This window comes from Nycticebus coucang, chromosome 1 (assembly GCF_027406575.1).
Source record: "Nycticebus coucang isolate mNycCou1 chromosome 1, mNycCou1.pri, whole genome shotgun sequence".
In the NCBI taxonomy this organism is placed as follows: domain Eukaryota; kingdom Metazoa; phylum Chordata; class Mammalia; order Primates; family Lorisidae; genus Nycticebus; species Nycticebus coucang.
In genome coordinates this window covers 126,337,879-126,354,568 of record NC_069780.1, presented here as the reverse complement: position 1 = coordinate 126,354,568, position 16,690 = coordinate 126,337,879, and the positions used below count along the sequence as shown (strand labels likewise).

The 16,690-nt window shown below is 42.4% G+C and overlaps 1 protein-coding gene across 1 annotated transcript; it reads right to left on the bottom strand.

Annotated features, from left to right (window-relative positions):
* Positions 1–1,497: 1,497 nt before the first annotated feature.
* On the bottom strand, positions 1,498–3,385 carry RPS23 (ribosomal protein S23). Its single transcript, XM_053587225.1, has 4 exons — positions 3,127–3,385; positions 2,511–2,670; positions 1,824–1,944; positions 1,498–1,687 (listed from the first exon to the last, which is right to left on the bottom strand). The coding sequence occupies exons 1-4, from the start codon at positions 3,128–3,130 to the stop codon at positions 1,541–1,543; spliced, it is 432 nt and encodes a 143-aa protein (XP_053443200.1). The 5' UTR covers positions 3,131–3,385; the 3' UTR covers positions 1,498–1,540.
* Between the last annotated feature and the right edge of the window lie 13,305 nt (positions 3,386–16,690).

Genomic DNA, 16,690 nt, shown 5'->3' with positions numbered 1-16,690 from the left:
GAGGTCGAGAGACCACAACTACAAGTCCCGAGGAAGGCGCCTTCAACTCCCGGGCGTGTTCTTCACAGGTTTGGGTGACGTCTCCGGAACGTCAGCGACAGGGCCCGGGGGACGAGCGGGTGGGCGCTGCGCCGCCCTGCACCCCCATACCCGGAGAGCTGCCGCAGCTCCTGCAGTCAAGTGCGCGCCCCGCGACAAGGACCCCACCGCCCCGCAAAGGGCTGCCTGCCCTGCGCCTGAATCCTGCGGCAAGGCACAATCCCGGACTCAGTTCCTGGTTCCGGTCTGGTGCCCTAAACCTCCCCCAGTCGCAGAGCTCTGGGTCAGCTAAGGCCCACTCGAAAGCACTGGGTCAGCCCTGAGGACTGGCTCATCCAGTACTCACCCCGCAACTACACGTGCTTAGCAGTGACTGGCAGGAGCCAATCTTACCGCCCGCGGGTAAAGATAAAGACTTGCACCATTTATGACAGAGGTTACGCGTTAGGTCCTGGGAGCGCCTGTCTTTCAGTTTGTAAACAGCAGAGTTCTGAAAGAGCAGCAGGAAACATGGAGGTGCCCTAACGGTTAACAGGGAACCCCAGGCAGGCTGGGGAATTCATGCTAGAGCAACTGAGACCAGCATTACTGGAGAAAGGGAAACACAGAATGGCAGGTTGAGCCAGAGTGGCCAGGGACCAGACACACACGGGCTGTCCAATGCCACGGGATATAATCAACCAAACAAGTTTTTCAAAGATCCTAAACATTTCTTAATGTTAGGCTCTAATCAGCTAATTAACAGTCAATAGGAATTCCTTGTAGATTTAATGAGGCAATCATCTTAATATATACCACACATACTCATGAAAAAACTTAAATATGCACAGGAAACCCCCATGTGTTCAACATCCAGCTTCAACAATTGTCTAACAGTGTTCTGTACCTGCCCTTCCATTTCTTTTCCCTTGTGCCTTCAAGCAAGTCTTAAGGTCAAAAATGTTACAATCTCATGAAAGAGAGCTTAAAGAGATGCACCTTGCCATATACCTGGTCTCTTTGGTATTGCATTATCTTTTTCTATTCCTCCATTTGACTGGCATATACTTAACATCAACTCCACCTCAACAACTCATCCAGCACCTATATTTTCCAAAATAGTGTAGGAAACAGAACATAGCTCCCAACCTTGAAAAACTCAAAACACTGCAACAGTGAGCAACTTTGAGGGTACCGTTTGTCATCCTGGGTCTTCCAAAGATGGCCAAGAATGTACCATTTTCAAGGGTGCCTTGTACAATAAAACTTAATAACTATTCAGTGGATTACTAGACATGGAAAACAAAAAAATCAAAAAAATATCCATACTTCTACCACAAAAGCTCACTATAAACTTAAGTTTAAATATCTAAGTTTGTTCTAAAATCCCAGAATCCTGAAAGAAAGTTTCTCCCTAAATTCTAAAATTGATGAAGTACACGCAGTGCATCTGTTGTGACGAGGAAAATGACACACACGTTTTTGGCATGTGAAAATTTATTAACTGTGTTTTCATCAAAATTTATGATCTTGGTCGTTCTTTCTTGCCTTTGTAAAGGGCCAAAAGAGAGACATTAGCTACTTTGACAACCTTAAAGCGGACTCCAGGAATATCACCAACAGCATGACCTTTTCGACCAAATCCAGCAACCAAAACTTCATCGTTTTCCTGGAATAAAATGAAAAAATTTACTCCTGGTGTCAGCGAATCACAAAAATATTCATATGAGGAAACTCACATTTATTGGATAAAAAACACCCCAACAATACAGAAATTCAAGAGATTAAGATGAATAAACACTCACCTCAATAAAGTTCAAGCAACCATCGTTGGGTACAAACGCCGTGATTTTCTTGCCATTCTTGATCAGCTGGACCCTGACACACTTCCTGATGGCAGAATTTGGCTGTTTGGCTTCAACTCCTCTGAAACATCAATAGCATTGCAAAATTAACTGGCTTTCTGAAAACCAATGCCTTTTACTACCTGAAGCACACAACTTGTTAGAGATCACGTCTACCTTTTCAATTTTAGTTTCATTAGAACGAGGAAAATTTCCAGACTCTTACAGTTATCTATACAGTCAAATAGCAAATCTGCATCTCAATCTTAACTGTATGATTTCAAGTCACTTCTGACACAAGTCCCATCTCTTTACCTTAATTTGCTCCAAAAAAAAAAAAAAATAATTAAAAACCCTATGATAGTTCACACGTGCATTTTGTTTTTAATATCTTCATTTATATCCCTTATTTCGTCATTGCTTTAATTCCTCCCAGGTTAATGGTTATATTAAAAAACTCCAGTTACCTAATTTCCAAGTACTAACTTTAACAACTTTCAAACGCAGCAGTGCTTTTTTTAGCCCTAAATGGCCAAACATTGTTACACAAAACCCTAGAATTACTCCTTTCAAAACAAGAATTCACTACGTTGTCTCGAGTTGCCATAGTAAAAGAAACCTAGAAGGAAGTAACGAACTTTAACTCACACTTTTTCCAACACAATCCCCTTTGCATGGGAAGCACCTCCAAAAGGGTTGGCCTTCAGGGCTGTGCCCAGATGGGCCTTCTTGTACTGTTTATCATGCCACTTCTGGTCTCGTCTGTGACTACGGAGCTTCCTAGCAGTTCGGAGCCCACGACACTTGCCTAGAAATCAAAGCATTTTAGTTCCTTCACAAAAAAAAAACTCTAACTTTATGTTTTATATCTCGAAACACACTAGCGTCATCTGGACTATACCCTTAAACCGTACATGGCTTTTACACCGTAACTTGGTCGGTGGGCTAAACTTTCCCCTAAAACAACTAACAAACGTTAAAGGGAGGCACAGGAGCTCCGGCGGGTGCGCTTTCCCAAAGGATAAGCCTTAACACCAATGCCTGGGTGGCGGCAGCGGCCTCCCAGGGTCCCTCGGTACCGCGTCCCCGGCGGCAGCAGAGTCGCGTGGGCCCCTTCTGCGCCTGACCCTGTGCCTTCGGGAGCAGCGTCCCGCCAGCACTCCCAAATCGGGCCTCCCCGTGACATTCTGCTCCCTTCCCCCCGCCCGTCCCTGAGAACCCAGGTCCCGCGTGCGGTGCCCCAGGACAGGTCAGGAGAGCTCACCCATCCTGCTGGCACCGCGGGCCTACGCGAAAGAGAGAGGCGGCACAGGAAGGAGCCACAAGCCACCGCGAGCAGGCCCCGCCCAGCCAAGGACCCCGCGCAGCTGTCTGCGCAGAGCCTGATCCGAGGTTGGAGTCGCGCCTTTGAAAAGACGCTTTTGCAACACTATACTGAGACAGAATCTACGCCTTATTTAATTCGCACTAAATTCCGAGATATCTAACTTCCATAGTGGCTTATTTCATGTGCCTACTGGACGCAGGTAGGACGTAAACTACAAATCCCAGAATGCTTTGCGCGAGACCCGTTCACAGCGCAGACGCTCTCTGCAGAGTCACGGGGGTGGGGCACGGCGGAGCCAGGTCCGGAAGGAGGGGTCGCTGGGCTGGGGATTATGCCGAGTGGCTGGTGTGGCGTTGCGGCGGTTCCCTGTGAATGGAATTTGGGAAGTTAGACTCAGGCTCACAATTAGCATAGTAGATTGTAAAATTTAGTGAGACGGTGTAGTGTACAATTAAAAACCCAGTATTTGGCTGGTCCGAAGGTAGTGTGTTATCTCACTTGATTGTTCAGTTACAGATTCCTTGGTGGACGCAGGTCTACTCTTGTCCCCCCTTCTCACTACTGCACTTGACTAGTCTTAAAAAATAAATAAGTAAATACATAAAAACCTGTTATTTGGAGTCAACTTGGCCCTAAATCCTGAAGCTGCGATTTTACTGGTTGTGCGGCTTTCAGAGAGTAGTTTAATTAGTTTTTGACCTCAATTTTCTCTTATAAAATGAACTAGATAAGAAGGTTTTCTGGATTGTTGGTTTCTTTGACATGCTCTATGGCGTTTATCATTATGTAAAATTATCTTTTTTATTATTTTTAAATGTACTTATATATAGCGTCTGTCCCTTTAAACTTCGAATATAAACTTTGCAAGAAGAGAAACTTCCACATTTTTTTGTCATCCTCGGTAGAGTGCCTTAGTGTCACAGCTCACAGCAACCTCCAGCTCTTGGGCTTAGCCTCCCGAATAGCTGGTACTACAGGCGCCTGCCTATTTGTTGTTGTTGTTGTTGTTGTTGCAGTTTGGCCGGGGCTGGGTTTGAACCCACCACCTTCCATATTTGGGGCTGGTGCCCTTCTCAATGAGCCACAGGCACCACCCTGAAACTTCCACTCTTTGCAGCTAGATCCCACATTCTGGATACCTACAGGAGTGTCTGCAACAGAGAAGACGTTAATATATGGAAGTTTATATAGTGGAAGTTTCTGTTCTTGCAAAGTTTATATTTGAAGTTTAAAGGGACAGATGCTATATATAAGTGCATTTAAAAATAATAAAACATAATTTTACACAATGATAAACACTGCAAAGAAAAATATACAATTGGGTAGTTTAATAGGATTTGGGGATGGGTGGTACTTGGATAGCATAGTTTAAGAAGATAGCCATATGAGATTACATTTGAGCTGGGAAGCGAGGCAGGGTGGCTCACACCTGTAATCCTAGCACCCTGGGAGGCCAAGACCGTGGATCACTTAAGTTCCAGAGTTGGAGAGGAGCCTGAGCAAGAGCCGTGACCCGTCTCTACTAAAAATAGAAAAAACTAGCCATGCAGGTGTCCTAGGGGCGCCTGCCATCTACTCCAAAGGCTGAGGCAACAGGTTCACTTAGGCCAAGAATTTGAGGTTGGTGTGAGCTACCATAATGCCACAGCTCTACCCAGAGTGACAGAATGATATTCAATCTCAAAAAACAAACACAAAGCCTTTGAGCTAAGAGGTTAGAGACAAAGCAGTTGGACAAGTACACATCGGGACAGAGCCTTCCAGGAAGGGGGCTTCTCAGTAAGGAGAATTTAAAGTTCAGTGAACAGAGCAACTGTATGTTGCCCTACAGGAGATTTGTAGAGCCTGTAGTATAGACCACAGGCTGTACTGATGTTTGAGGGCCATTGTAAAGTCTTGAGCAGAGGAGAAAGAGGATAGGATCTGTATTTTTATGAAGTAAGGCTGGCTGGTATGAGGAGAAAAAATACATGAAGGGACAGTTGGGAAGGTGTTGCAATAGTCCAGGTGAGAGAGGAGTTAATTATGAGGTCTTGATTTTTGACCTGAACACTTGGGTGACTTATGTAATGCCCTGGAGTCTCAGTTATTTACTGAGTGGTAAATGAAGATTAAGAGTTCTGTTTTAGATGTGTTAACATTTAAGATGTCTGTTAGGCATGTTTTCTAATTTGAACTTGAAGTCTTTCTCCAGAGAGTGGCTATCAATGATAGTCCTGCCCTGATGGGGCCCTACGGGAGGTGGGTGTGGATATTTACAGTGTGCTTTTCCCAGGATACTTTACCTGGTAGATGGCCTAATGCCTAAGTGTCTGACCTATGACCAGTTGTCCCTCTCATAGGAAACTTGTTTTGTTGGCAGACACCTTGTGGTTCTTTTCTGACCTGTGTCCAGTTTATTTGTACCAAAATAGCTACTCTCTAGGAGAGTTGAGAACGGGAAAGAAAAAAGTAGGTTCAGCTGAGTCAGCCAGGTGAAAAAGCACATGGAACAACAGAGGCAATGTTATGACTTTATAGATCCCAGAGAGAAGAGGTCAGCAGACCTTGCGAGGTCATCTGGGGTACACATGCTCACCAGTGAGTGGGGAGCACAGGAGAGATGGAGGACCTATGGGGCGGAAGCCTCTGTTAGGGTCCAGGGCATTACTCAAGCGGGTTTCCCATGGGGAGTTCTAATTGTGGGTTTAAAGCAAGCAGGCAAGAGTTCTGTGTTATCAGCTGTGACTGAGAGGGGGTCTCTGTGACATGTCTGTGCAGCCCATGACGTGTCTGTGCAGGGGGTCAATGGATGAATCAAGTTCATTGTATCTAGCTGTCCCATAGGGAACTGGCCAATAGCAGGTGGTTGTATAAGGGAGCTGTCTGGATCGACCACATTGAGGCTGGAAAGAGGTAAAGAATGGAAACTGTCAAATGTAACTAAGCCTAGCTCTGGTATGAGAGGGTCCAACTTACATTCAAAATGGATGATAAGGCAACATAAAATTATAGAAATTTATTGTAGTCATTAATTTGAAACCTTTTCTGATATATTTAATGGTATAACTATCCCTTTAAGCACTGCTCGAGCTATATGCCATGAGTTTTGGGATGTTATGTGTTATCTTAATTCAAAATATTTACTAATTTACCTCTTCATTTCCTTTTTGACCCTTGGATTTACGCATGTGTTACTTATTTTCAAATATTTGAGAATTTTCTAAATATCTGTTATTGATTTCCAGTTTAATTCTGTTATTGTCTAAGAAAATAGTTTTTTTTATTTCAAATTTTTGAAAAATGTGTTGAGGTTGGCTTTATGGCCCCATTCACTTTTGGTAAAATTTTCATGTATGCTTGCAGAGAAAGTATATTCCTTTCATACTGGGTGGAATGTTCTATAGATGTTAATTAGCTCAGGGTGGTTGATGGCTTTATTCTGGTCTTTTCATCCTGTGTTCAGGACAATAGTAACATTAGGTGGGGGAGGTAAGAATTATGTTTGGATGTTGGGTTATGGCTTACTTTTGGTAGTGGGCTTATTCCTTACATTATTATAAATAGGACAAAAACCACATACATGGGGTGAAACAATGGTCAGAGAATGTTATGAGCCAAGATTATGCTTACTATAGGTAAGAAAAGAAAAAAAAGATTTAATTTTTATTTCTTAGTGTGTTGATTATTTAATTTGGAGCCTGAAAAAGAGAATACCCTTTTATATTGGACCCTACATTTCCCTCAAAGAGCCCCTCAAAAAGAATCAGTTTAAAAAATTATAGGAAAAGAGAGAAGGCCCTGGTAGCTGGAGGATATTGAGCTGGTGGAAAAGTGGAGGAAGGTAAGATGGAGGTGTGGGCGGGGCCAGCTCAAGTTCCACCTGTGGGGTTAGGACTTTATTCTGATTGTGAAAGCCTGGGAGGGCTTCCAGTAAGAGAGTGGCAAGATCTGATCTACGGCTTTCAAACACTCACTGTGCCTACTGTGGAGGAATCACTGTAGAAAGGTCTCAGGTTATCCAAGGAGGGGGCTGTTACAATAGTCCAGGTGAGAGACTGTAGGTGGTAGCTTTAGAGTTGGAGAGATATTGTATTTAGGATATATTTTGGAGTTACAGCAGGAAGGAAGGGGCAAAAGCATTGACCTCTTATCATCACCATCATCTTGAAGATGCAGCGAGTGTTATTTTGATGTCAGGCATAGGACTACTAAGAATTTCATGTGCATTATTTCTTTCAATCCTCAAAACAACTCCTATGTGGTAGGGGTTATTATTAGCCTTACTTTACAAAGAAGAAACAGAAACTTAAAGATGTTAACTTGCTTAACCAGAACATGTTTATTGGTTTTCACATTAGTTATAAGATAGAATTTTTTTTTTTTTGAGACAGAGTCTCACTATGTCACCCTCGGTAGAGTGCATGACATCACAGCTCACAGCAACCTCAGACTCTTGGGCTTACACAATTCTCTTGCCTTGGCCTCCCAAGTAGCTAGGACTACAGGCGCTGGCCACAACACCCAGCTAGTTTTTGTTATAATTGTCATTGTTGTTTAGCTGGCCCAGGCCAGGTTCAAACTTGCCAGCCTCGGTGTATTTGGCTGGCACTGAAACCATTGTGCTACAGGCGCCAAGCCATAAGATAAAATTTTTAAGTTTAGAAAAAATATTAATGAATTTTAATAAGGCACGAAATAGATGGAAGACAGTTTTCTAGCCAGCAAAACACCAGGAATACTGGGGAGTTGTGGTGTTAAGACAAATGTATTTTTTATTATAAGTTGCAACCTGATATTTTTGGGTTCTTAGGGGTCTCTGAAAATAAAGAGAACTTTGTCACAAAAGAATCCTATTTGGTTTCTTTCAAGTAGAAAGAGTTCAGCTAGTGAACTCCTGGTTTCTGTATGTCACTTTACTCATTCCATGCCCAGTGAGGTTTGATATCTGTGATAAATTTAGAAAAAAATAGTCTGGGCAAGTTCAGCTTTTCCCTTTTTCTTTTTTGATTCTCAGCCTTCCCAGGGAGAATGTGTTTTACTTCGCTACCAAGGTAGTGTCAGTGGAAAAGAATCCCGACTCTAACATATTTTAAAGAGGAGCTGTGGAGATAGAGAGATGTTATATTTAGATGTCATAGTTAGGAATACGTGTGACCATGGCCCGGAGAGCCACATCCTAGGGACCTTGGGCAAGCGGTCCTGCGATGGTTGAGTTACAATTTGGTTTTATACATAATTAGGTATAAAGTCATAAATCAAAACATGGGAGGCAGACATTGGTTTGACCCGAGAAGGCAGGACATTCTGAAGTAGGGGCTTACAGGTTATAGGGGGCTTTAAAGATGTTTTGAATTATAATTATTTAAAAGAAATGAACCTTTGTCTAAAGGCTAGGGAGGTTTAAAGTTAAGGAAGTCTGATAATCTGTCACAAGCCAGTGGACTACTGAGACTCCAGAGATCTTTTAAGTAAATTGATAATCCCACAGGTACGGTTTAACCTCTGTCCTGCATGGCCTCAGGTCCTGTAATGGTTTGGTAACTTGTTACAAAGAGTAACTCCAAAAGGGTTGGGGAGCCGGGGGGGCATGATGAGACCTGGCTGCCTTCTCCTCATACCCAGAAACTCAGCTTTAAGGTTGTTCTGGGTCCTCTCGGCCAAGAGGGTATCCATTCCATTGGTTGGGTGGCTTAAGATTTTATTTTCACTCACAATAAGCTGCATGTCTGTCTTCTGGGGGAGAGGCTCAGTTACAGTCATTTTGCTCACACTCGAAGCTTTGTCCTCCATCCTGGCCTTTCACAGCAATGCAGGTTGTACAGTATTTGGGGCTCTGCTTGTCTCACCCCTGTTCAGTGCTCAGGTAGGGTGGAGGGACATCTTTCTTTGATTTCTCTCAGAGACACCCCCCAAACCTAAAAAGAAAATGAGTCTTCATAAATTAGGTCAGTCTTCATAAATTAGAAGAGTTGATGAGATGCTGCTGATTCTTCATACCACACTGGGCAGAATTAGCTGAGAGAAGGGTGAGATCCAGGAGAACAGGTCTTCTCAAGGAGCCCACAAGGATACACCTGCAGGGTCCTCTCCATGGTGACTCAGCTCTTGGGAATTTGTAGACTTAACTTCCTGGAACTTGGAAATTTCCACTTCTGTGAAATCCTGTACTTCTGTGGGGCCTGGAACAGCGTCTCCCACTTGATTCAAACTGACCAATGGGAAAGGTACTGATGGGTTGGAACTTTTTTGACTGGAGAAAAGAGGGAAAGACCAAGCCAGCTGGGGAGTGTGGCCATTTTGAATTCTTCTATACCATAAGCTCCGCTGGCTGAAATATAGAGCCTTTCCTCTTGTAAACATTGTGTTTGGGTGCTACTTCTTTCCATTGGGCCTCATCTTCCTGGCAAAAGCTTTTTGTTGATAATTGATATCGGAACATTTAGGTGGGTTAGAAATGATTCCTTGTGCTTTACCTATAAAAACTGAGGGAGCAGTTGCTATGGAAATGTGACAAGTTAAAGTAGCAGCTTTAAGTGAGAATGAAGAAGCAGGAAGTAAAACGGATCAGTCCATGCTCTGCGGAACTGCTAGTGACAAACGTTGAGTGCTTGATTTCCCTGATTAAATCATTAAACACAATTTTTCCTTTATCCAGAATGAATGGAACTTTTTCTCCTTTCGTTCTAGCTGTCTGGTGCAGTGATTATTTCTTCTCACATCTATTCTAAAGAAATAAGTGTGTGTTGCCATATGATCTTACTAATATTCAGAACTGATCATTAAAATCCTGCCATTATAATTAAACCTCTGTGTAGGATCTAGGGGGAATTGACAAAGCCGTTCTTTGATACCCTTTGTAAAATTCCTGGAAGGGAACTAAAATTTTCATATGCATATAAAAAGTTATTCTCCAGGTGTTCTTGAGCTTGGCTGAGAACCAAAGGAAAATAGGCTTCTATTTTAGCAGGGACCTTTGAGCTTTAAGAAAAGAAAGATAATTTTTCTTGCTAGGAAAAGAAAGATAATTTTCCTCACTGCAGTGGAATATTGTGTTACAATCTCCTTCCCTGGAGGGATTTCAGAATTGAGTGGACCAGATCTGTGCTATGAGTTCAGGTGGGCCCAGTTGCTCTTTGGTCATGGGGTGTGGCAGAGGGTTACACTATTACCCCTCACTTACCATAGTAAAGTGAAGATTCATCAGGATTATTTCTAGATTATTCAAATGTGATAATATATAAATAATTATGTAAATATCAAAGCTATTAAAGTAAATATTCAACATTTTGGAAATTTTATTAAGATCATACTACTTAAAAGACTTTAATGTGAAATAAGATATTTTTCTTGACTTGAAAGAAAAAAGAACAAAAGAGAAAAGGAAGGAAATCTAGGAAGAGAGGAAGAAAAGAAGTGAGGAAGTTCTGGGTTTATATAGCTACACAGGAGGACAGTAGTAATTTTCCTACTGATGTAAAACATTGCTTCTTGATGTCATTGGTTCTAGCAGTCTTTACTGATAATGAGGATAACTGAAATGAATGGATCTATAACCCCTTCATAGATAGGGTCATGTCACATATAATGGAATAATGTGCTTGGGTGCAAATGAATTTTAAAACTTACTTAGATGTGGGGGCTGAGCATGGTGGCTCATGCTAATTCCAACACTTTGGGAGGCTGAGGCAGGAGAATCACTTGAGTCTAGAGGTTCAAGTTTATGGTGAGTTATGATTGCACCACTACACCCCAGCCTGAGTGATAGAGTAAGACCTTGTCTCTACAACAAATAAAAATCAGTCGGTAAGGCGCCGGCCCCATATACCGAGGGTGGCGGGTTCAAACCCGGCCCCGGCCAAACTGCAACCAAAAAATAGCCGGGCGTTGTGGCGGGCACCTGTAGTCCCAGCTACTCGGGAGGCTGAGGCAAGAGAATCGCTTAAGCCCAAGAGTTGGAGGTTGCTGTGAGCTGTGTGAGGCCACGGCACTCTACCGAGGGTGGTACAGTGAGACTCTGTCTCTACAAAAAAAAAAAAAAAGAAAAAAAAAATTACTTAGATGGGTTTTAAGTTGGAGTTTTCAAATTTTGTTAATTATTTAGAAAGTAATATCTTGAATTTGTTACCAAGTACAGTAGCACCTCTGTATGTTGACCACCCAAAGGACTGTAACAAACTGGTCAATATACAGAGACGGTCGCCATATGGAACAAGGCCTACTGAACTGTACATGTGGTGTATGTCCTATCTATGAAAATTAGGTCAACTTAAGTTGGAGGTCAATGTAGGGAGGGGGTCTACTGAGGGGGTCAACTATGGGGGTTCTTCTGTAGCTATATATAATACTCCCTTTGAAACTAGCTGTGCTGGTTTATTTCTCCCTGAAGAAGCCATTTTGCTCTTGTTATAAATGGTGGCCTGGCGTGTAGGGCAACCTCACCAGCATACACTCTCACACTGAGGTTCATTAATTCACTGAGTGAATTAAAACTCTGATTCCTGTCTCTGTCAAGGTGGGTAGGGCAACCTCACCAGCATATACTCTCACACTGAGGTTCATTAATTCACTGAGTGAATTAAAACTCTGATTCCTGTCTCTGTCAAGGTGGGAGCCTACAGGTGTCTGGTAAGAGCATTTCTGAGGGCCATGGAGGCCTTTTCTTCCTGGGGACCCAGGTCTGTGAGCCTCAAGAGTCCCTTCCAAGTTCACGCCTCTATTGCCACACTAAAGATAACGTTTGGCAATTTCCTTCCAACGAAAGCTCTTTTGCACTGCAAATAGTAGAAGCTCATACCAAAATCTCTTGTTTCTTTATCTATCATGTATTTGCCTCTCTGTCCCTTTCATTTAATCAGGCATGCTTGGGGTGGAGGGTGGGCAGACCTCAAACAAGGTCACTGGTTTGCTGTGTGAACACCCCAAAGGTGTTCCCGTGTCTGCACATTGCTGGGCAGGGAGCTTCTCGGGGTTAAGGACTGATTTTTTTTTTTTTTTTTGTCTTGTATGCCTGGTAAAGAATCCAGCACAGTGACAATCAATATTTGTCAAATGCACAAATTTATTTCAAGAGCAAGCCTCCTGTCTCACTTTAGTTTGAGCAGCCCAGAAGGTAAATGTGCTAGTAATCCGGTGTATTATCCAGGTTCCAAGGAGTCGAAGGGAAACTTAAAGTAAGAAACATTAGCATTTAAATTAAAAGCACTTAAAATCATTTGATTTACTATCTTGATCTAATCAACTCAGAAATTGATTTGATGAAAATTGAGAAATCATGCCAACGATTAAGCTCTGAACTTGATAAAAAGTTATACACATCCCCTTCCCCCAAGGAGCAGGGAATATGCACTATGGTATTTTGCTAGTGAATCGGTAGCACTACCTCCCGAATGGAGGGGTCTGTTCACTTGGCAGGTATGAAGTCAATAGACAGCCCCGTTGGTTCTAACAAAGGGGTTTTGTTACTTGGCACAAGTAATGAATGCACTGGAGATAGTTCCCAAAGCAGGGATAGTGCCCTGGGCAAGGGAGTTGGCTGTATTTTTCTATAGTCTGAGGGTGATCTGATAGGATATTTTGATGGTGTCGGGAAGTGTACTGTGGATCCTGCCATGGAGTAACACCAGGGCTGAATCTGATTGAATCCTAGATCCTGCCATGAGGTGTCTGTCTGCTTCTTAATTCAGTCCCTGTTCCTTGAGTTAAACAGGTTCCACCCATGGTTGCATGCTTGCTTCATCTGGGCATGATCAGGTCAAGAGCGTCAACCTGGGGGGCCATGGCAACTGAAAAACAACTAACAACTTTGTTAACATAAAAGTTGAGCCAGGCCAGGTCTCGCTTTTGCTCAAGGCTGGTCTCAAACTTGTGAGCTCAAGCAATCCACCTCCGCCTCCCAGAGTGCTAGGATTATAGGCATGAGTCACAACCCGGCCTCCATTTCCATTTTTAAGAGGGACTTCTATGAAATACTTGAATTAATTGATTTTCCAGTTTTGATTGTCTAAAGACTCAGGCTGTGGGCATGAATGGAAAATATCCTATATTATATTTAAATGCCATAATTATGTAGCATTTTCGATAGGTTCATTATTCATTCTACACATTTTCTTGAGCTCCAATTTAGGCTCTCAGTGAATATTGCTCAAATAGACATAGTACCTGCCCTCAAGGAGCATGCTTTCTAATAAGAAACATAGCATATATAAGGAAAAAAAAAGTCGCAGGGCAAATTGTGATTATGTTATGATGAAAATGAATAGAATGCAGGGACAGTAAGGTGTGACGTGATCCCCACAGAGAGAACAGTACGTGCAAAGGCACTGAGGCACACTACAGCGTGGTATGTGGAGGGTGTTGAGAGGCCAAGTGCAAGCCAGAGTGTCCAGAACATGGTCAGCAGGACAAGCTGGTATCAGATGGTGAGACAGATGAGCAGGGTTGATATTATGTAGGGCTTTTGGGGGTAGATTTAAGCCTTTGACTTAATGCAGTTTTTGGTCTGTAGGCATTGAATGAATAGAGCAACTTGGTAGATGTTCCTTAAGGTAAATATTAGAATTCTTAAGTTAGATCTATTTTTTTTTCTCTATGGAAACAGTTTTTTATGGTCATATATGATTATGGGAACACAGATTTTGATATTCAAGTTTTCAGGTTATATTTCCTTTCATAACATATAGTAAATCAGGAAACAAAGCAAACCCAAGTTCGTTTCAGTTGCAAAGAAGGTAGCATCATGGATGCATAGCTTCCTGTTCTCTCCTGGAAACCACTGAGGGAAAAATTTCCATTTTCTGTGTAAATTGTGAATGAGTCACTAACTACTCTTTGTTCTAGAATAGTGTTTTCAAGATGTTTGTACAGCAAACAGCCTTGGAAGGTGGAAATTGTGTTTCCTTTTATAACAAAGGGCAAGTTTGTTTATATCCTTGGAATGTAGAGGTAGTGTTTCCCTTCAGAGCCAAGGTGGGTCGGCCCTCGTTAAAGGTTATTATTATTATTGTTAGTAAGATTGGGGCTCTGTAAGCTCAGGGTCTCTCTTCTGAAACGAAACTCCCTGTGCGTGCAAGTGTCCTCCTGGGCCTACCTGCACTGCTGCCTGGGCAAGGGGAACTGATGCAATCATACTAACGCTCACCCCACTTGCTGTGTAGTGAGCAATAAAGTCCTGTGTCTCTGACTCAGGAGTCTTGTGTCTTCTGTCGGCATCCATAAAACTGACAGGCTAACTTGTAAGTCTCACAGTTCTTGACAGAGACTCCTCAGTAATTTGAGCAGGCAGGTACAATGCCAGACAGGTGATATATCCTAAGGCTTTGCATTCTTTAAGATATCCAATTAGCATTTTTTAATCACTGTTTTTCCTCTCCAAAGTCACAAGATGAGTTATTCTCAGACAATCACATCTTAAGTGTGACTTCTATTCTAAAATGCATGTGTGAAGCCTACTAGCTACTAATTATTATGCCTTGAATATTCTTAACCTAGCGGGAGAAAATTTAAACAAAAAGAATGTTATGTTAAAATTTTAGGATTATGAGACATAAAGTATATTAAAATGATAACTTGATTTAATGTTTACAATTATGTGTGTGTGTGTCTAAAAATGTAATCCAAGCATATTTCCATGAAAGTTCTTATGTGATAACTGCTGAGGGACTAACCCTGGTTCTCAGGGTTCACAGAACGGTGAATGCCTCCATGCCAGATTGTCAAGGGTTTCAGCTCTCACCTCCTCCTGAGGAGTGGGCATGGTCACCACTAGCATGGGAGATGGCCAGGCATTGCTCTGGCAGCCGGAGGAGATATTCTGAACCTGCGCTGCCCTGTTCAATGGCTGCCGGTCACATGTGGCTACGGAACACTTGAAATTTGACTTGTTTGAACTGAGATGTAGTGTCAGTGTCAATTATGTGCTGGAGTTCAGACTTAGAACAGGAAAGGAACGTAAAGTATATCCCTATCGATCCTTAAAATCGATTATGTTGGAAACGATAATATTTTAGGTAGGTTAATAAAAATGTTATTGAGTTAATTCACCTGTTTATTTTTACTTCCTTCAATGTAATGAATAGAAAATTTTAAATTACGTATGTAGCCCTCACTACATTTCTCCTGAAAAATACTGTTCTGGATCTTTGCTACTCAAAGGACAGCTCTTGGGTGAGTGTCATTCACATCAGCTAGGAGCTTGTTAGGAGTAGAAAATCCCACACCTCTCTCCAGACCTATGGGATTAGAATTTGCTTCTTAACAGAATTCCATATGATTCATGTGCACTTTATGGTTTGAGTAGCAGAAAGTCCCTAAGACTAAGATTGCCTGATTTAATAAATTAGAATATAGGCTACCCAGTTAAATTTAGTTTTCATATAAATAATAAATAACTTTTAAAACGTAGCATATCTGAAATATTGAACAGCATACACTTACATTAAAAGTGTTTGTTGTTTTTCTGACATTTGAATTGGTATCAATCCAAACTGGATGTCCCGTAATTTATCTGCCAACCTACTAAGTCCAAGTAAATCTTGTCTGGTTTGCTTGAAATTCCATAGCATCAGGAAAAGGACAGAGGGGCAGAGAGATGAAAGGGAGAGGAGAAGAGTAGAAGTTGGGTGAAATGAAAGGACAGGAGAGAAGGAAGTGTGTGGAGGCGTTACGAGGAAGACGCGGTATTGAAGGCCAGTGCCTTTCTTCATGTTTGGAGATAGGGTCTTACTCTATTTCCCAGGCTGGAGTGCTGTGGCCTCAGCCTAGCTCATAGTAACGTCAAACTCCCAGGTTCAGGCGGGGACTATAGGTGTCCACCACCATAGCTGGCTATTGTTTCCATTTTTAGTAGAGATGGGGTCTTGCTCTTGCTTAGCCTAGTCTCCAGCTCCCAGAGCATGAGCCACCATGCCTGGCCAGGTTGTTTATTTTATACTTTTTTTTCACAACTTTCTTCCTGATTTCTGCATTCCCTGCTTCCTTTAGTCACTGGGCTTACACTCCTCTTCTCATTTTCTACAGGGGCTGCTGAAGCTGCGTTTGGAAAACATGGTGTGTATGCAAAGCGGAGGGTGAGGAAGGGGAATGCGTCCTGGGGACAAGACCCCACTTTCCTTTAATTCGTCATCTCTCTGAAATTTCTCTTACAAATACACCCTTCTAGTGAGTACTTTAAGAGATCAAGTTTCGTTAAGTCCCAAAAATGCTGATGCTTTCACTTTGGAGAATTTTCTTTATTGTAGCATTTTAATTTCATTTCCTTAACCTGTAAGAAAACTCTTAGGGATTTTGTTGTTTGTTTTGTTTTTCAGGCTTTTTAGCGGAGGGAGTGGGAGTAGAGTCCCCGCAGGGAAGAACAACAGTGAGGGCTTTACTTAGCTAAACACTGAAGTAAGAAGACGCTTTTATCTGATGGCATTTAATCTTCACAAGGATTCTTCAAGTACTTTTGTCCCCACTCTGCAGATGAGGCAACAAGTCTCAGGAGGGAGAACAAGTTGCCTGTGTCAGACAGCTCTTGGGGGTG

What these genes read in the sequence shown, in the direction of transcription:
- RPS23 (XM_053587225.1), bottom strand. An exon ending in GGGATTGTGTTGGAAAAAGT is followed by an intron (nt 1,945 to 2,510) that starts GTGAGTTAAAGT and finishes TTGATGTTTCAG; the next exon opens with AGGAGTTGAAGCCAAACAGC. An exon ending in GTTGCTTGAACTTTATTGAG is followed by an intron (nt 1,688 to 1,823) that starts GTGAGTGTTTAT and finishes ATTTTATTCCAG; the next exon opens with GAAAACGATGAAGTTTTGGT.